This window comes from Lonchura striata, chromosome 19 (assembly GCF_050655825.1).
Source record: "Lonchura striata isolate lonStrDom1 chromosome 19, ASM5065582v1, whole genome shotgun sequence".
Taxonomy (NCBI): domain Eukaryota; kingdom Metazoa; phylum Chordata; class Aves; order Passeriformes; family Estrildidae; genus Lonchura; species Lonchura striata.
In genome coordinates, this window is record NC_140721.1 from 384,418 (window position 1) to 403,948 (window position 19,531).

Consider the following 19,531-nt stretch of genomic DNA (forward strand, 5'->3'; position numbering starts at 1 on the left):
CTTTCAGGACCAACAAGTCAAGGTTTCAGCAACATGTTTCTCAAATATCACCTGGGCAGGGGCTGACCTGAGCAAAGTTGCATAAATGTTCCTGACAAGTAGGTTTAAGTTCTTCTAGAATGTAATTTAATTTGGTCTCTGTTGTTCCAGAGGAAAAGGAGAATCCAGAGCTAAGCTGAAGAGATCGCTGAGTTTTGGGGTTGCCAGCGCTAGCAGCATTAAACAAATTCTGTTAGATTGGTGTCGCTCAAAAACCATAGGATACAAGGTAAAGATATGCTCGTATTTTCATCTCGCTCTTTTTTGTTTCAAGAGAATTTGCCAAATTCTGTACTCAAAGAGTGAATGTAAAATATGCTAGAGAATGAGTTATCTTCTTCAATGTCATCAATTTTTGTGTGGGTAACATGAAAATGGTTTGTGTACGCAGCACTTCAAGACTGTCAGTGACTGCGTGAATGAGATTCTGTATGTCTATTAAAGTAATGCATTAGTGTTTTTCTAAAAGCTTTTTGTGCTTATGGATATAAATTTCAGTATATGTTCAAACTTTTTTTTTTCTTAGTTGCAGGCTGTAATTTTTTATTCACATTATACATGACAAGTTCTGAATACATGAAGACTATGGCCATTTTGCTACATGCAGACCCAAGTATCTGTTAGTATTCAAATGAATTTGTAGTAAATTGTTGAGTTTCAATCACATTGTGAGTAAATTTTTGTGAGGTAGCATCAGTGTCACTAAAAGAATACAGCGGTTGAGATTTTATTTGTTTTACCTGGCCTTAAACTGCAACTGTCAAAGAAATATAGATTTTTTTTTTCCCTAGGGTTTTTTTTTTGTGTGTTTAGTATGTTTTTCAATGTTACTAAATGTGCATAATTATTGCTAAACTGTACATTATAGTTTAAATAAGCAGAACTAATTAAAATTATGGTTAATTGCTTACTAGAAAAGCTGGGGCTTGAATTTTTTATGATGGGAAAGCAGCATAAGACAAAACCATAAATATGTTTCTTTTCACTGTGGCATTTAAAAGTAACAGTAAGAATTTGTTTTGAGAATCAAGTTGTGCAGTAGATATGATTTTTCCTATATTTCTACCTATCTGTGTGTAAACAGATAATGAATTGGGCAAAGCAAGCAAGCATAGGCTTTATCTAGTGTTATTCACAAAATAAACTGTTTTTCAATTTTAAATCCTCCATAGCGTGATTATGGTTATATATAAGCAGTATCCTTAGTTTCCACAGATACTGGGCCTGCCCCAGTGCTCACTGATGTTGATAAGATTCTTCACAGTATTTTCAGTGGGCTTTGGATGAGGGACCTTGACTAGGCATCTGCTTTGCATCTGAATATTTCAGGCAAGGAGTTTTTATTGCTGTGTGCCATTTTTTTTCCCAGGATGTCAACAATGAAATGGACATACAAAGATGGGAAGAAAAAATAAAGTCTGTGCTCTTGCTTGTGGGAAAGAATGATAGAAAACAGCATTGAACAAAAGCAGCTGCTCTTATTTGTTCCCCTGTTCTGCGTTAATATGTGTATTTTTTTTCATCATGACAGCACATTGATCTTCAGAACTTCTCCTCAAGCTGGAACGATGGGATGGCATTCTGTGCTCTTGTACATTCTTTCTTTCCTGAAGCTTTTGATTATAATAAGCTTGACCCAGCTAATCGCAAGCAGAACTTTGAGCTGGCCTTCACAACGGCTGAGTGAGTACATTAGCGCTCTGTGAAGTGCTTCCAGTTCAAGTCTAATGCACCTGAGCAGCAGTGAAGAATTTCATTATTATTCTTTTTGACTCTGTATTGATGCCTTGGAAGGCTACCTAGAACAGAGGCTAGACAGTGTTAAAGGAATAAAGTAGGTATTTAGTAAAAAGGCCTTCAAAGGATACAGCTTGGGCAGTACAAGAGCCTGGGCGAGGCTACACCCAAGATGGACAATGGATCACACGTTTTCACACTTTTGTAAGTTTTGGTCCATTTACCTATTGGGGTTAATTGTCCAACTACAGCTTCATATTATGAAGCTCCATCCTCTGAGATTGCTCTCCTCAATTCGCTGCTGTTTATACTTTCTGGGCCTGAAGCTGCAATGGTGTCCTTGGTTCTCAGGCTGGGAAAGGATTGTTTTGTCTGACTAAACTGTGAAGAGAACTTGCTAGCACTTTATATGAAGTTCTGACTTATATACTAATGCAGTACAGAATCTGGATAATATGAAAGCTAAAACTTAAAGCATCAGTATTACTAGCTTGCATGTATCATGCAAAAAAAGATAATAAAGCTCTGCAGAAAAACACATAGAACATGTGAGAGATTTCACCTCTGACTGTACCTTGTTTTGCTTGAAAAAGAACAAAGGTTGAATTCAGTGTAAGTACAGATCAAGTCTGTGAACTTCTCAGTATCTCAACCAAGTAACTGCATTTCTGAAAACAGGCAGAGTTAATACCCTCAGTCACATTATCCAGATTCTTTTTTATGCTGTATAGCAGGTAATTAAATGCTAATTTATTTTTTAAAGTCATTATGAATGTGAACCTGATAGTCACAGATAGTAACATTTTTGAGCTTGTATCAACACGATTCTTATGGTAAGACCTCTCCATATGGTATGCAGCTGGGCTTGGTACACTTTTTCCAAATGATAACAGGCGGTAGGAACACATGGCTAGTGAGGTAACTTAAAGAACTGGATTTGCCATTGACCATTCAGAAAAAACCTTTCAAATTTCGTGACATAACGTTGTTTCTCCTTATTGCAGCCTCTAGCAAAGGAATTAATTTGGGAAATACAAGTATTTTTATAAGTACACATATATGTATATATAAAAAATTTTGTTGCTTGTCAGTGAATTGAAGGAGATTCTGTGATTCTGTGATTGATCTCTAAAAAATGATCTACAACTCTCAAAGGAAAGCTGCAGTGTTCTTCTACCTCAGTTTATGTAAACAGTTAGTTTATGGGAGAACAAAAGACACCACAACACAACACTAAGAAACATTAGGTGAGAGAAAATTACAGAAATTACTATTCATAACTATGATTGCCTTTAAACTTATTTATTTGAATGCCAGTGAAGGCTATTTTCTCAATTATTGCTATTCACCCCAGTACTAGCTATGCTGATAAAATTGATTCCTGCTCTTGCAATTTTTCATCTTAAGCCTCTGCAGATCATTCCTTTCTGCTGGTCCAGATCACTCACATCTTGAAGATATGGTGGTGGTGGAGAACAAACAATTCACAGCCACATGGACTTTCATCAGCACATCTCATCTCCTCCTGAGTTTTTCCATTCTTTTGGAACTCCCTATATATTAACCAAAACCTGAGACATGGGCAGAGTAATATGAGATTGGGCTACATGCTACAGAGGAATGTGGAATGATAGTGAAGAAAGCCCACCCTTCCAGGGCTTAAGATCAGATCTCACTATAAAGCAAGAGACAGAAAGAACAGGAGTATTCCATGGTCATAAAAATAACAATGTCCAGCCCGACCCTGCTTAATTCATTGTGAAATGAAATGCTGCCGATAAACCTCAGGATTTCATAAATGTTTCAATGGTGCTCAAATCAGAGCATCAGATGAATCCTGGAAGCAGTTATGTAACTCTTGATTTGCTGTATCTGTTTTATTGTTAATACAGGAAAATGGCTCACTGTGACCGTCTGATAGAAGTGGAAGACATGATGGTGATGGGTCACAAGCCAGATCCCATGTGTGTCTTCACCTATGTCCAGTCTCTGTACAGTCATCTACGACATTTTGAATAAAAGCAGCCTTGGCCTCTCCAGCCAGAAGGGTCAAGTACAGCATGCTAACAGGAAGACTGACATTTTGCAAATGGAACACAGTATTATTTCTTGCTTTGTGCTGTCCCTTTGCTTCCATCCAGCTGTGTAGCTGGCTGATTGAAGTATTGCTGAGCAGTGCCCTGAAGTGTTGATCACATCACCGTGTCAGTAATACGGAAATAGGTTTGAAAAAGACAAAAAGACATTGGCAAAGGCAAATATTGTCATTTTGGTGCTAGTAGTAGATTGGATTTTTATGTTTAAAGATCACAGGAAGCAAATGTACTTCTCCTGTATGTAAGGCTAGGGACAATTTTATACAGTAATTCTGCTATGAAGGTGTTCCATCTTAAAAAGCAGGTAAAATTCTAGAAGATAGCACCTTCAGTTTCACTTCTCTATTGAGCATAGTATAAAAGAAATAGCAGATGGACAAGGAAAATTCTGTTTAGCAAATAATAACTTAGAGTGCTCAACCACTAGGGCAATAATGCCTCTCCTTCAACCCTACCCATCCACTCTAGCATACCCACACTGAGATAAAACAGACATTGGTTTGTTCTCTTAAAGCATAAAGAGAGCATAACCTTTTGTCTGATGAGTGTGGTGACAGATTACTACATTACATAATGGCATTTGTCTGTAATGGTCAAATCTAACAGTATCTGATGAGTGTGGTGACAGATTACTACATTACATAATGGCATTTGTCTGTAATGGTCAAATCTAACAGTTTATGCTGAGAGGGTTGCTAATGCCTCTACTGGCAGTCCTGGGGATTAATTTCTTGATAAGACTAGCAACAGTTGGGACTGTCCTTTGTCCGAGATTGTGTGTTTGCGTGGTTTAGGACTGCAGGAAAGGTATAAGCTAGCAAGGTACAAAATCCTTTGAACAGTTATAATAGAAACAAGCCTATAATGTGCTTTTACCTGGACTCAGGGGGAGAGCAGCTCTCCAGTGTGGACAAGAGTGAACTCTTTACAACTTTTTCAGTACAGATGCTGATTATTTGGCAGATGAACAATACACAAAAATATATATTAAAGATGTGGGAGTTTTGAAATAGTTTCAAAAACTTTGCACTAGTTTCAGTTTTCAGTTAAATTAGTATTAAAACCACAGTACAGTTAGATTATTCCAGATTAATGGACTAAAAAAAGCCTTCTAAAAAAGCCTTCTAAAATTATTTCTTCCCTCAAACTCATAGAAAGAAAAAACTGAAAGCCACAAATCATCTGCTCATGCTAGAGAATTATTTTCAACCTGCCCTTGTGCATTTTGTAGATATTTAGAAAGATTAATTTGGTTCCGTATTGATGACAATTTATAATAAAACATATCAAGCATTCTTCAGATTTATTGCATCTTTTTAGAATGATGTGACAGATAACCAAGTAAAACCAAGTGAAAAGACAGAGCTTTTACTTAAAAGATTTTTGTTCCAGTTATGATTCTGTGTGCTCTGAATTTCAGTTTAAAAAGTACATAAGTTCAATTGCATTTGAAACATGATTTTAGTTCCGTCTCCCTTTCTAGTCTAGTTTACTTAAAAACCATGAATGAAGCAACCACTTTGTTAGTATCTAAATGCCATTGCCTTCAATTTTTTACTTTGTCTTGAATGATTATAATTCTGAGGTGTAAGTGTGAGCCTGTAGCTCTACCAAATGCACTGCAAGGATAAACACATTGTACTTATGTTTTGGGGGAGTTTTGAGGAGCAATCTGTCCAAAACTGGCACACATAATTCACCTATTTACATTCTTACAGTAGAATACTTTTTATTGAGTAGCAGAGGAAAGGTCCATCAAAACTACCACGAGGGGCAATACTGGCTTAATACATCGCATTCCTTCACAGTCCGAGGTCATAGATGATTTAACTGTGTGATGTGAGCACTGAAGACGCAGGTAAGTGCTTGGCCAATTTAATCCTAATAGCATATAATTATATAAAGGAACTTTTAAACTGTAAAATGATTGCAAATTCAACAGGGTGAATCTACCTACTTTCTGTAATTTTGTTTTTGCATCTACCAACAAGGTATTTGTACAGGTTTTCTAAAGTTTTCCTGCTTCAGAGAGGTGATTGTAAAGATATCTGGGACTTACCAGCCACCTGTGGAAGACTGTAAACTAAGTTGATCTTTTGATGGTTTGTGTGAAAGGGTTAGGGAGATAGTGCAGTGCTCTGACATACTTTTAAAAAAACTTACAGCTTTGTGCATTGAGGTCTGCTCTGTATGAATGACCTCAACTATTTGTTATGATTAAATTGAAATTAAAGTATATAATGTATGCCCCCAATTGATTTTTCAGTATTTTTATTTTTAAATAAATGCAGAGCATGTGTGTATATATGACAGTGTGTTTCGCATGAATAGTAAAAGAACAATCTATTAAGTTGGCATAGTATATATTTTACACAAATGGACTGTTTCTTAACTTTTCTAATGTTTATTATATCTAAAAGTATATCTATGGTTGTTTATTGACAACTTGATAATACTTTTAAAGGCTAAATCAATTTCTTCTGTGCAATATTTTCAAGATAATGTCAGCAGAAACATCATCTACTTTTTAAGACTATGCTTCCCATAGCAGCAGTCTTTCTCTTTTCAAGTGTAGTAACTGGATGAATGTCTTTCATCACTTCTCTGTGTGATATTTCCAATAAAGTGTTTAATCTAAAACTATGCTCAAACCCATGCTTGCATGTATTGTAAATGTATGTAATTATGTATAAAACTATCACCTGTGGCATTAATTTAAACCTGGCCTGGCTTACAGAGGTAAAGAGTCCAAAACAACAGATGGGATTGCCTTGTGTAAAATGCGTTTAAAAGCCATTTTCGGTTATGCTAAAATGCGTCTATGTCTACATAAAGCCTCAGAGAAGTTAACATAGAACCACAGAGTATTCTGAGCTGGAAGGGACCCACAAGGATCATCAAGTCCAACTCTTAAGTGAATGGCCCATATGGGGATCAAACTCACAACCTTGGTGCAGTTATAGCTCAAACATACTGAGCTAATAGTTTGGGTTAGCTGTTTATATCCACCCCCTGACTTGCATCTGAACGAAACCCCTTGGACAATACAGCTAGGGGCTTTTTGTCCTTGTGCCTTTACCTGGAGTAAACTGTTCCTTGTGGAACCTCAGGACAGAGAGCCTCCTCATTTCTCCTCTACATGGTCCCTGTCATGGCTTGTGTCTGGCACCTTGGAGCTCTAAAGGTTCTTCCTCTGGTAAATCCCCATACAGGCAGTTCCCCCACTCCTGGCATGGCACCAGAGTTCTAAGAGCTAGCCCTGGGTTCCAGCAGCCACTTCACCTTGCATCTAGTCTAAATCAACCTTTTTAGTTTTAAACTGTTAAGCCTTGTTCTATCACTGCAGGCCCTAATGAAAAGTTTGTCCCCATCTTTCTTAGAACCCTCCTCTAAGTACTGAAAGGCTGCCAGAAGCTCTCCGATGAGCTTTCTGGAGGTTGAACAGTCCCAGCCCTCTCAGCCTTTCTTAATGGGTTATTTTGGACACTAGTGGACCACCACAGTTCAGATCTATTACATTAGTCTGCTTTGTGATTTTAGCAACACTGAAAGAAAACAGTAAACGATGCTGCAGTGTGAGCTTAACCTAGAGAACTCTCCTACTTCAACACAGTGACAACAGTTCTGATTGATTCTCTGATTAATAAGACTATCTATGGTATTTTTCATGCAACCAACAAGGAACATGGCAGCATACTTCATTTACATCTAGTCTCATGAATGCTGGTTGGTTAGACTCCTCTGCAGAAAACGTGAGACGTTTTTAGACTGAAGACTTGGCCATTCCACAAATAGTGACCCCATTTTCTACATCCTGATAAAATTCACAATGTGAGGAACCGCTCCTCTGTGCAATCCTTTTTAGAGGCATTACAATGGAAAGTGGTAAGGGAGCTGGTGTGCAGAAGAGGACTTTTTCATGCGGCCGTACCGGGCCCTTAGCCGTGGCGTGGAAGGGCGATACGGTGTCCGCGCAGCCGGCGCTGCCTCCGCCCGTTACCGCGGCGCGCGGGAGGGGCGCGGCCGGCCCGCGGCGGGACCGGCCGGTGCGCGCAGCCCCGGCGGCCGTGGAGCCGTTCCTACCCCTGTCAGTCGGTAGAGAGAACCATCTGAGGTAAAACTAAAGCTTTCTTTTGTCGTGTAATTCATATTGCAGGATCGGTTTTAAATTTATATTAACAGTTTGAAAGGAAATTGTCTTTTACGGTAGCTGACATTAATGAACGTATTTGTGGTTTGTCGCTTTAATTTGTGGCAGTGTCGCTACAATCTGGGGTAGGACAGCATGAGATACTGGGGTTTTAGAACAAAATGGCATGAAGTCCCACTGGTCCCACAATAACGTCGTGGAGAACCACCACTAGGAGTTTCCTCGGCTTTCAAGGTGACTGAGCACTTTTTCAGAAACGTGACATTCTCTCTGCTCTGCTTCTTTTTGACTAATGTTGCTTCTTTATCATTCTGTGATCTTTTGGAACATTTTCGGGTTTCACTCTGAGAAACTCTGATCTAAACTATAGCAGAGCTATACAGAGGGGACACAATTGTACCGTTTGATGTCAAGCTCTTGATCTCCTTCATCTCCTCTGTCTGGCTCCCAGTATCTTTTCTCCCAGGAGAGAATATTGTTGACATAAAGATGGAGGATATTTTATGATAGACATTTTAGATAACTGGACACTTAACACACCTCTCAGTTGTTTTCACAATCTCTATGCATTTCTACAACAAATCAATTCAGAATTACTGTCCACAGCTCTGAGGATCAACCAAAAAATAATGTACAGTGAACACCTGGTATTTTTTCCTGATAAATCTTAACAGGAAGTGGGTGAAATGAAGGAGCACTGGCTTGTGTATGTTGTGCCTCCATCACCCGGTGCCATAGCACCAAGCTGCTAGCAGAGGCTTGTTTGCCTACTGTGCAGTTCGAGCTACCTCCTGAAATATTTAGTTGCACATTTAAAAAGAAACTGCTGCTGCTGAGGAGATTGAGGCTGAAAGACCCTTCCTAGGGAAGAAGGACTGAGGACATGGCATTTTGGCAGGCTTTGAACTTCAGAGCAGTTCAGTCGAGGAGCAAGATCAGTCGAGATGTGTGTGAGGCCAAAGGAAGTTAAGGTGGCTGTGCTGAAGGGAGTGTGGGCAGACCTGTGTATTGATGACCAGTTGTGTGCATTTGGGCTCAGGAGCTCTCTAAGGAACACTGGATGAGCACACTGCAAGAATAGGAGAATTTATAATCAAACAACTTTGTGCAAATTCAGGGCACTGGTTTCACCCTCCACTAAACAAGTGTCCTCAGTATGCTTTGTTCTTTTCTGTAGTCCTTTCTAGACTTTCCCATTGCCTCATTTGCCTGCTGAATTTTTTCCTTCAGCTTTTCAGGTCCGGTTTTGGTTTGGGGTTCGGTGTTTTGTTGTGTTGTGTGGTTGTGGGTTTTTTGGTTTGGTTTGGGTTTTCTTTGTGTGTTTTTGTTTGTTTGTTTGTGGGTAGGGGTTTTTGTTTGTTTGGTTTGGGGTTTTGTTTTGTTTTTCCTAATCATCATTAGAAAAAAAATCACCTAATCAAGCATTAGAACAGACTGCCTTGGGAAGTGTGGGAATTCTCATCCCTGGATGTGTTCAAAAGGCATGTGGATTTAGAACTTGAGGATCTAGGATGGTTTATTGATGAGCACAGCTCTGCTGCATTAACAGTTGGACTCAGTGATCTTAGAGATCTTTTCCAACATTAGTTCTGTGACTACATTTCTTCTAGATTTTATCCATCTCTCCAGCCATATTCTTGAAAGGTGTTTGCTTCTCCAACCTCTGTGAGGCTTTTATATTTGTTCACTTTTTCTCTTGTTTTCTGTGATTGCTTTTTTAGTAATTCCATCTTTCTCCACAGGTCTCCTTTCCCTTCTCCTTCCTATTGCATAGTCCATCTTTTCCTGTTAGATCCACTTCTCTTCTCCTAAATTTCACTCACAAATTCTTTTGTTTCTTCATTCTACCACTCCAAACATGTCAGCACATTCTTCCCTACACATCAGCAAATACCTGGGGAACTTTGGGCAAGAAATCTTTTTTTTTTTTTTTTTTTCATATCAGTGTCATTTTGCAGGTAAAAAGAACAAAATATTTCTCATTCTTATAGACCTGCCTTCTCTCCTTCTTGCTTTGGCTGCCAAATATAATGCTATTTCTGTTTTCAGGTTCCATATTCAAAGAACTCACCTGCATTATATCCAGAAACTTTCCAAATAGCAATGGCCAGACTGTTGCAAGATCCATCTAAACTTCATCCCTCAGAATGGCACACTGCAAACAGAATGCAGCGTGCCAGCACAGAGTCCCAGAAATCCAGGTCAGAATGCATGATAGCTGAGAGTTGGAGGCTGGTGGACGAAATAGAAAAGACAACTCAAAAAACCCAAATCGATGTCAACAAGAAATTAGGTAATCCCATGTCTTCCGCAAGGGTCAAGATGTGTTATTTGAGCTATATGTTCAAGAAGGGCTTAGCAAATTAGTTGATAATGAAGAGCCATGTTTGCCGATGTAATGAAAAAAACCAAAACTATTTTTTAAAATATTTTGAGGCAGACTCTTTATTTTTATAAGAAAGCACATAAAAAGCTCTCTTAACCAAACAACCTGACACAGGTTTGCTAAACTGTTTCCACACAGCCCACAGCACTTCAGCACTCCACTATAGAATAAGTCTATTTTTAGCCATACCTAAGATCTGAGCTGCAGTGCCCTTGCTCATAAAATGGGACCATATTAATACATGTTCGTTATTTTGATTCTACAGAACAGAGACGGGAAGAGATAAAATTCTGGAAGCAAGAGTTAGATAACAAGCTAGACCAAATTGTTCATGAGACAGAGATACTGTTGACTTTCAAGAATAGGCTGGAGAGAGCTTTGGAGGGCTGCAAAGAGCCCCTTGTCATTGCCCAAAAGTGTCTCCTGTACAGGTGAGCATTCAAGGAGCCAAAAAAAGTCTAGGTAATGAACCTTTAACAAAGAAGAAAAAAGACTGCAAACTAAAGGCCCACCTGTCTTTACAGTGGAGTCACAGTCTGATTTAGGTGTACAGCACTGGGGAATGCGGAACTTTATCATCTTCTGTTCAATGCAGGCATTTGAACAATGTGGCTGATGTTTTTTTCTTTTTTCTTGTAGGCAGAAGCGAGTTGGGATTGACTTGGTGCATGATGAAGTGGAACAGGAACTGCTGAAGGAAGCAGAAGTCATCCAGGGGGTTATTGCTTTACTTGGACGTACATTGGAACAAACAAATGAGCAAATCAGGTGCAGAGGCAAAGACCATAATAGAACATTAATTAGATGAGAATTAAGACAGCCATAATACTGAGAAGTTGTAGGGTCAGGCTGAGCACAGGTCCTAAGTTACCTTCAATGCTAACCACTAGCAGGAGGTCAGTCCTAATTCATACCACTCAATCAGTAGTGGTCAGGGGTTCTGCATGTAGAATACAAAGTACTTGCACTTGATCATGATCCAGACCTGTGCCTTTAATTTCAATGAGAATTGTACCATCAATTTATAGAAAGTCAGCTTCGTACTGTAGATTTTGTGACTTGACAACTAAGAGTTCTTACACAAATATTTCTGTAACAGCATTTGAATTACCTAATGCTTGTATGCATGCATATTAAGGACACCTGTGAATGCCTACACTTGGTCTGAGTTTGGTTGTTTTCTCTCCTAGACGAAACCGTTCAGCAAAATACAACCTGGATATGGATCTGAAGGACAAATTCACAGCTTTGACAATTGATGATTACTGTGCTAGCTTGACAAACGACACTCCTCATATTATATATGCTGATAATGCAATGAAACTAGAAGGAAAGTAAGTGGTTCTTTAGTTCAAGAAACATATGGTAATTATACAGATAATATGAGATGTCCCAGTAATAGCAAGATTTGTTTGGTGTAAAACAAGCTTTATCTTTTTGCCATTTAATTATTTCTTATACTTCTGTCCATCACCTTTGTATCTGTGGAATATGTCTGTGAAATAAGCCACAATAATTATGCTCCCAGTGAACTACAGTTTTTTAAAAGTTTTTGAAGCTCACAGTTAGCAAAGGAAGAATTTCACATATTGCTTAAACACAGAATAGATTTACTGATCTTAACTTCTTTCTTCTCCCAGGGTGTCCCAGTGGGGAGAATACTGAACTGGGACACATGAGGTGTCAAGTCAGCTTCTGAATCAGACATTAACCTGTCAAATGTGCCCATTCTGCATGGGTTAGTTAGTGTGAAAGGTTTAAATGGACAAATAGCTACCACAGCAGAATGGGCTGAAAAGAGGAACTATACTGAGAAAGCAATGTGTGTAAGAGCCTCAGAAGTCACTGTTGCTATGCAACAGCTAGCAAACTTGCAACACCAAGAGGCTGACAGCTCTTGCTGCCAGCACCAACTACAGGATTGTGTAACTTGTGTAACCCAGGACGGTTTTGCCTGCTATGTGCAAATGACAGTTACAACTTTACATATTCACCCAATGAAACAAGGAATGAACCCTCTGGGGAACTTTCCAAACACCTGTGTGCAAGCCAAAGCTGCACAAGGATGACCCTCTAATTCTGGGGATATAGTTGGGGCTGGGCTTCTCAACTATTGTTCCAGGCAGGTACTGTAAGTGTAGTATAGGTGAACTGTGTGAGAGAATAAGTGACTGTGTTGTGTAAATAGCTACCTGCTATTAATAGTAACAGCTTTATTAATGAAAGATGTTCTAAGAAATATTTGTTACTATGTGTGTTTCCTCCCATGATAGCGCAATCCTTTACCACGGGAAAAGAAATTAATAGCAAGGCTGCTCTATCACTCTAGCAAATTTGTTTTCATCCTACTCTTATCTACTTCATTACAAGATGATTGTGACAGAGTCTTTCTTTTGTATCTGTAGCACTCCCTGGACATATGGCACTTACTGGGACATGCAGTTAAAAGTACTGCGTTGTTCTTGATTTTGTGGCATAATTACAGATCTATGAAGTCATAGAGGGCCTGCTTCTGTCTGTTGGTGACCTTTTATTTTGAATCTCTTTCAGTTTTGTTAGCCCTGAGGACTGGATAGATTTCTCAAACATAAATGTTGAAAAGGCTGACAAGCAGCGAAACAATTCTTTGGCACTGAAGGCACTTATCAATAGCATCCTCTCACAGACAGCAAATGACATGCGCAAGCAATGTGAGATGGTGAATAATGCTTTTAGAAATAGGGTGAAGGAAGTCAAGGATGCCAAGCACAAGCTAGAGACACTTCTTGCAATGGTAAGTCATAGGGGACAGTCAGTGAAAAAGTGGAAACACACAGGGCTTGGGTTATCTGCTGTCTGTTTCCCATCCCAGTGGGTTGCACTTACCTGCCACATTTTCCTTTTTGTTCCCTTTTCCCTTCTTTGTAAAAGTAATTTTAGATTTTTTTTTTCTCAGCTCTGTGTTTGTGCCACCACAGAGATGAATTTCTGGAGTCACTAATTCAACCTAAATGTTGCTGTAGCCATCAGTAAAGTCAGGATTTTCCTCATGATTTCTAGTTGCATGAGGCTCCTATAGCTTTTTCAGGGTCCTATAGCTTTTTCAGGATTGTGATATAATTTATAATAGCAGGGTCAATGTGCTCAAAATCTGACACATGAAAACTGAGTATTAATATTAAAAATTAATTGCTGAGCATAAATTTCTGGGTTCACTCAAAAGAGTGTCATCTGCTTTCCAATGAAGGCTAAGCTTTGCAAACTATCATTTGATGAAACAACAACACAGTGAGTGTTACTGTGATTGTTACAACTATGAAAGATGATGATGATGATTTCACACATTGTAAGAGACAGTGTGCAGAATTTCATGGTTGGATTTTAAGGTGATGGATGAGACTGCCTCACAGGAGAAGAACATTGCAGCCTTAAAGAAAGCAATCACTGATAAGGAAGGACCTGTAAAAGTGGCTCAAACCCGCTTGGAAGCGAGGAACCATCGCCCCAATGTGGAACTGTGCTACGACACAGTGCACAGCAGCCTGATGAGTGAAGTTCAAGAGATTACCAAAAATATTCAAAGGCAAGTGGAAATGATGCAAGAGGAAAATCTGTGGTACTGGTTAATTTAATGTGTCAGCATAACAATGGGTCCCAACTATTCTCCCTGAAAATTGAGAATTAGTTTTCCCTTAAGGGCAGGACACTTTAAGGGAAGTTAATGAATAGGCTTTAAGGGAAGATAATAGATATATTGTCTCTATGAATCCCTTTCTATCTTTCTTTTTCTTGCACAGAATTCCTAACCCTTATGAGAAAAAGAAACCTATCCATGTGTTTTCAACTAATGCCTGCCTCTATTTTCCCTATTAGATTAAAGGATGCATTGGCACAGGCTGAGATAGAGTTGAAAGGCCTGAGCCGCCGACAGCTTTCCTTGGAGGAAGAGATCAAGGTCAAGGAGAACACACTGTACATTGATGAAGTGCTGTGCATGCAAATGAGAGAGTCTCTTTGCATAAACAATTACTGAAGTCATTATACTGGGAGACTGTGCTCCAAAGAACCAGCTCCTGCTGAAATTTTATTGACAAACTTCCAAATTTATTGGCTTGGCTCAATGCTGTCTAGTTGTGCAAGGTAATTAAAAGAGACCTAGTAGCTATTTGTTTCAGAACTATCTGTGCTCTAAAATGTTTGATGAAATCTTCTGCTTGGCAATAAAATTCCAGAATAATGAGAAATGCCCCTTCTTCCATGTTTATCTCACGTGTAACCAGTGATATCTTTTCCTATTGAAAGGTGTCAAAAAGCAACTGTGTGGAAGCCAGAGCAGGGGTGTCCACATAAATCACTTATTGGAAAGCTGGGCAAGTGGGAGGGATGTCTCTCAGGACTGGCCATGCGATGTTTGGTTTTTATCTTAGCATCTGTTGCTAAGAACTAGACAGTATGCCCAACTTAACAGTACCTAACTTATATAACTAATAAACTAGATAGTGTATCTGTCTGCATCTGAATTAAGATCAAGTCAAGGCTGACTTTGGGAAAATCACTTGTTCACCCCATGTCTGTTTCCCTATTCATAAAATGGAAACAATGAGATGGGCTTCAGTGGTAAAGTGTCTGAAGCTCTACCATGAGAAGTGCTGAAAAAAGAGGAGGGTCTTATTTTTATCAGAGTTACCTGTAAGGATGGAAAAGAGATCACTACTTCCTTTGGTTCTGGCAAAGAAAAAGCAAGGACAAGAATAAATAATGCTGCAGACAACGAGTCCAGTTCCCAAGTCCAACATTTTAATGCATGGAGTTTAAAATTGTCCCTTGCCTCCCTCTTGCTGGAATGATAACTCCCTTTTGCAGGCACTGCTGTCAAAATTCAAATCCCTTACTAAAGCCCTCCAAAGGATCTGTTAATGCAGATGTTACTGGGTGTTCTTTCTCTTTCTATAGTTTACACCATTGGGTAGGTGATGACAAAATAATTAAGCTCTGAGTCAATCAGGTACTTGAATTTCCTGTAAATATCAACCAGCAGCTGCTCCTCCTCAGTGCTGTCATCTTGGGCTGTATAAATCCTGACCTGTATGCACAAACAGTGGTCATGTCTCTCAGATATAGGGAGCTCAACCCATTACAACTCATAGCAACAAGAACCATCTGTGGCTAATAAGGAATCTGGAGAAGTAAAATTCCTTGAATTGGACTAGAATCTTGAGGTTTTACTCTCTTCCCACTCCCAGCTGACTGAAAATATAATCTCCTGCCAAAGCATTTTTGGGAGGTGTTGGGAGGAATGGGTTAAATAGTAGAATACTAGCAAGAAGGATTGTGAATCACTCAGGTGACCTTGCAGATGGGAGTAACCCTTGATAACCCAATATGAGCACCAGCCAGTGATCCTCTGGCATGGACTGAGTTTAACTGTGCCTCTATCTCCACTTGTGTGTGTATCTGCCTGGGGGTTGCTTTGGGGATGCCGCAGTGAGCAAAAGAAGGGAAGTAAATTTACTTGTTGTCTTTTAGCTGTGGTTTTGTGGTTGTCCCAGCTGTGTGCCTGTGCTGACTCAGACAGGAAGAGCAAGGTTCTTTTTACCCCCAGAACTGATGCATCCCTAGGATCTGCACAGATCTGTGAGGACCTACTGAATAGAGATTGTAGCACAGAAAGTAGCATGTCAGCATTGTTTACCATAGCTACAGTTGTGGCCTGGCCCCAGTTCAAGACAGGACCTTTGAAGGATGTGGTGTTTATATCTTTTTGCAGTTTAGTGGGATTCAGTCCACCTTCCTTGGTTTAAGCATAGACATAAGCACTGAGCCTGAGAGGTAACTGGGAAACCCTGGAAGTGGGAGAAGGCTTTAACTAGAGGTGACAGAGGGAGTGCCAGTCTAGGAAGGACATCTGGAATTTTTGGGACTTCATAATAAACTTCTAGAGTGTCTGTATGTGACTAAATAGGGTTGGAAAGCCCCTTTCTGTGAGTGGCTCCCAAGCTCTTTAGTACTAAGGCATAACATAGGGAAGATTGTTACAGTAACATTTCTAGATGTGCTCTTTGCCTGGTCATGGGGACCTTTGGGTATAGGAGAAAAAATGGGAATGGGAGTTTTGAAGCACAAAGTCTTACCTTTATGGTAGTCAAAATGCATTTCCTTTCTGCACGGTTTTGTAGCAGCCTTTCCATAAAGCTGACACTTAGAAATGCCCAGACTTTCAGAAATAACAACCTCTTGCATGATAAGATAAGCTGTAGCAGCTCATTGTCCAGCAACTCATGGTCATTGTTTAATTCAAGTGTTAATTTCTTGAAAAAAAATGAACAGTTAGTACTACTAAACAGATGTTGCATGCAATAACTAGAATTCAACAAATAGTTTTTCAAGTTAACCAACAAAAATGTCAGCAGATCAATTTTGTACCTTGGTATTAGCTGAGGATCTGTTTTGCATTATGACAACAGTGTATGTGCTAAAGTAAATAATTCTCCTCATAAGATGGGGTGATCCCTTGTGCATTTATTAGAAAATGCTGCACCCACAGTCATACCATGACCTTATCTGACATAATGAAAATTATCCCAGAGACATGAGTGGAGCCAATGATGGTTTCTGGAAAGCTTTACATATCTGTGGTGTTTATTGGCAACTCTGCAATGGAACAGACCTTACAAAAAGCTGTCAACAACCATCAGATGTAAGACCACGTTTCCCTCTGGCATGCAAAGACCTGATGCTCACTTACGTGGGTCAGCTGTTAGAAACCTTTGATGACACATCCCTTGTGACACCGAAGTGCTTTGACATGGGCACTAGTTAATTTAGATGTGCCGTAGGACATTTGTGCATTGGCAAAATACAGCAGCCTGATAGCATTAATGGAGGGTTATAATTGGACAAGGATAATTTCATTAATGACATTATGGGTGAAACACTGAAATGATTCACTTATGAAAACTGCCCTCTGAATGTAAAACTAAAGCAGTCAGGAACTTCTGTTGCTGACTGCTGTTATGCAGAAGGCCTACATGATTACTTTGTTTACCATTGTGATATTGCAGTAGGGTATCTCTATTTAGTTTTCCTTACCTGCAGACCATGCCAATAAGCTGGGAGAAGGTTGGTGAGGGTAGGTCTCATTGTCCAGTCTGGGTCACTAAAATAACAGCTCCGTAGGCTGATGCTCCTGACTGGGATCTCTTCTAGCAGGATCCTAGCTAGGTGGTCATGCTTCATGACTCTTTCAAAGAAGAAGTTCACATTCAGTTTTGGGGCCCTCTTGGCCAAATTTGCCCATGACGTTCCTGAGATCACTTGCCCATGAGGGTCATGGATATGACACTTGATATTCAAGGTGCACAGGGAATGAGAGTTGTGCTCCCGCAGGATGTCCAGCAGTTCATCTGAGATGCAGTTATAATTGAAAGTCAGGATGGTCAGCCTGTGGAACTTAGACATAGTTTGGTGGAACAAGGGACTGCTGTAGACAGAAAGGTGGAAACTGAAGAAATCCTCAATATTGATTTCAGATATAAAGCTTCTATTTGTCAAGCTGCTTAGAGAATTCAGAAGCTCACAGCCTTCTTCCAAAGTCATTCTTGCTCCTTTTAAGTTAAGATAATCAAGTTGATTGCTTATTCTTTTCAGGAAGGCAGCTAAGTTCTTGATAAACTGAGCCCTAACCACATTTTTCCAGATCAAGCAGTCTAATTCAAGGTACTTGATACTCAGGGATACTAGGTGACTATTACACTTACCCAGGTGTGAAAGAAGACCTCTCAGAATCACGTGAAATTTTTTGGTAAAGGGGGTATTGTAAGGACTCGATAACTTAATCTCAAGGTGTTTCAAATATTTGCCAAATTTCTTGGTATACCACAGTGCACTTTGAAACTCCAGTGTGCGTGCCCTTGATGGTTGGCCATAGAAGGTGATGGTTCTGCATCTCCAGAGAGATCCAGAGTGCATGGTGCAACTCCATTTTTTACAGACCAAGGCAGCCCGAGATCTGTCCCTGTCATCTAACCAATGGAAGACATGCCTCAGACAGACATCAGGTAGATAGGCCCAGGAGCTTTGCTCAGGTTCACTGTCATCTTCCATTGAGAGGACTTATCTTCTGGGTCTTAAATAAAACCAACATGCAGAAAGCTGTGGGTAGATTTCTTGCCAATCCAAATGTAATAGGCTTCTAAACAAATGGATGAAAGTTTGTTTCTTCACAATCAAAACCAACAACCCTTTGCCTCTGTACTCCAGCTGTCAAACAAGCCCTTGAGTCTAAACTATAGTCTTACCTAAATAAAAAGAAAAAAACAAAGAATGAAGAACAATTGCAGTACAAGCACAAGACACATCTTTTAACTTTTTGGCCTTCACCTTCAGTCTAGCTAAACAGTGAAATGCTATCAATTGCTGCTACAGCAGCCACACGGTCTGCAAAAACCTTTGGTTAGCATCAGCTGCAATTAATTGATCATGGTCTGTGGTCTGATGACTAGCATTCAAAAGTACTCAGTTCTCTGGGCTGTATACATTTGAACAGGACCATCAGTGCAAAATTAGCACTAATGACTTTTCATAGTCTTCTGGAGTACTATTTCATGACAATTAATACCGTGCCTTAGATTAAGGCTGGATAAAAAAAGTTGAAATTTGTGGAAACAAGAAGTGCACCATAAGAAGAACATGGATCCCTGCAGAATCTGTTTACAACTACAGTTCCCTGAGGATCTGTTTACAACTACAAAGCGTCAGATATTTATATTTTAATTTTATAAATGGATATGAAAGAACAGGTTGATAGCACAATTAAGCTTCAATCTGCTGTCTTTTGGCCTACGGTTCTTATGCCATACAGAATCTCTCTGCCTGTACACATCCTCTTTTCAATTAACACCATTTATATTCTTAGGGATTCCTCTGCCCACTCTTGCTTACCAACACACATCCCCAGCTATCAAGATAACCCTTAGAAATGGAGCATGTGGTCTGATTGCTACCTAGACTTTCTTTCTCTCTCTCTCTCTCTCTCGTATTTAGTACCCCCAAGAAGAGCTCTTTGTTTTAGGTGGTCTCTAGATCAATGTCCAAAAATCCAAACCAAGTCTAAAAATATGGTGGCTGAAGCTCCAGTTTGCTAGT

General features: G+C 39.6%; 3 protein-coding genes across 4 annotated transcripts in view; 2 read left to right on the top strand and 1 right to left on the bottom strand.

Annotated features, from left to right (window-relative positions):
• The window catches only part of SMTNL2 (smoothelin like 2), a 19,092-nt gene extending 12,565 nt beyond the window's left edge, over nt 1–6,527 (top strand). Inside the window, exons 7-9 of the mRNA XM_021533103.4 lie at nt 151–268; nt 1,571–1,722; nt 3,669–6,527. Coding sequence (XP_021388778.2) covers nt 151–268; nt 1,571–1,722; nt 3,669–3,795 — 397 coding nt within the window. The 3' untranslated portion in view covers nt 3,796–6,527. The remainder of the gene's footprint in view (nt 1–150; nt 269–1,570; nt 1,723–3,668) is intronic.
• FBXO39 (F-box protein 39) lies at nt 4,483–18,505 on the bottom strand. Its single transcript, XM_021533102.4, has 3 exons — nt 17,477–18,505; nt 16,519–16,695; nt 4,483–15,470 (listed from the first exon to the last, which is right to left on the bottom strand). The coding sequence occupies exons 1-3, from the start codon at nt 18,488–18,490 to the stop codon at nt 15,342–15,344; spliced, it is 1,320 nt and encodes a 439-aa protein (XP_021388777.2). The 5' UTR covers nt 18,491–18,505; the 3' UTR covers nt 4,483–15,341.
• Nucleotides 6,676–14,631, top strand: TEKT1 (tektin 1). 2 transcript variants are annotated; one of them, XM_085557137.1, is made up of 8 exons: nt 8,856–8,993; nt 10,072–10,315; nt 10,674–10,839; nt 11,048–11,176; nt 11,599–11,742; nt 12,959–13,181; nt 13,774–13,970; nt 14,261–14,631. In XM_085557137.1, the coding sequence occupies exons 1-8, from the start codon at nt 8,967–8,969 to the stop codon at nt 14,418–14,420; spliced, it is 1,290 nt and encodes a 429-aa protein (XP_085413263.1). In that variant the 5' UTR covers nt 8,856–8,966; the 3' UTR covers nt 14,421–14,631. The 2 variants fall into 2 exon arrangements, with proteins under 2 accessions (XP_085413264.1, XP_085413263.1); XM_085557138.1 differs by lacking the exons at nt 8,856–8,993; nt 10,072–10,315; nt 10,674–10,839 and adding an exon at nt 6,676–7,986.
• Nucleotides 18,506–19,531: the final 1,026 nt, after the last annotated feature.

Coding starts and splice junctions, on each gene's coding strand:
- FBXO39 (XM_021533102.4), bottom strand. CDS start 18,490: ATGGAAGATGACAGTGAACCTGAGCAAAGCTCCTGGGCCTATCTACCT. Junction 16,696..17,476: donor CTTATTGGCATGGTCTGCAG/GTAAGGAAAACT, acceptor TTTTTTTTCAAG/AAATTAACACTTGAATTAAA. Junction 15,471..16,518: donor GCATTTTGACTACCATAAAG/GTAAGACTTTGT, acceptor TTGTGCATACAG/GTCAGGATTTATACAGCCCA.
- TEKT1 (XM_085557137.1), top strand. CDS start 8,967: ATGTGTGTGAGGCCAAAGGAAGTTAAG. Junction 10,316..10,673: donor CGATGTCAACAAGAAATTAG/GTAATCCCATGT, acceptor TTGATTCTACAG/AACAGAGACGGGAAGAGATA. Junction 11,177..11,598: donor CAAACAAATGAGCAAATCAG/GTGCAGAGGCAA, acceptor TTTCTCTCCTAG/ACGAAACCGTTCAGCAAAAT.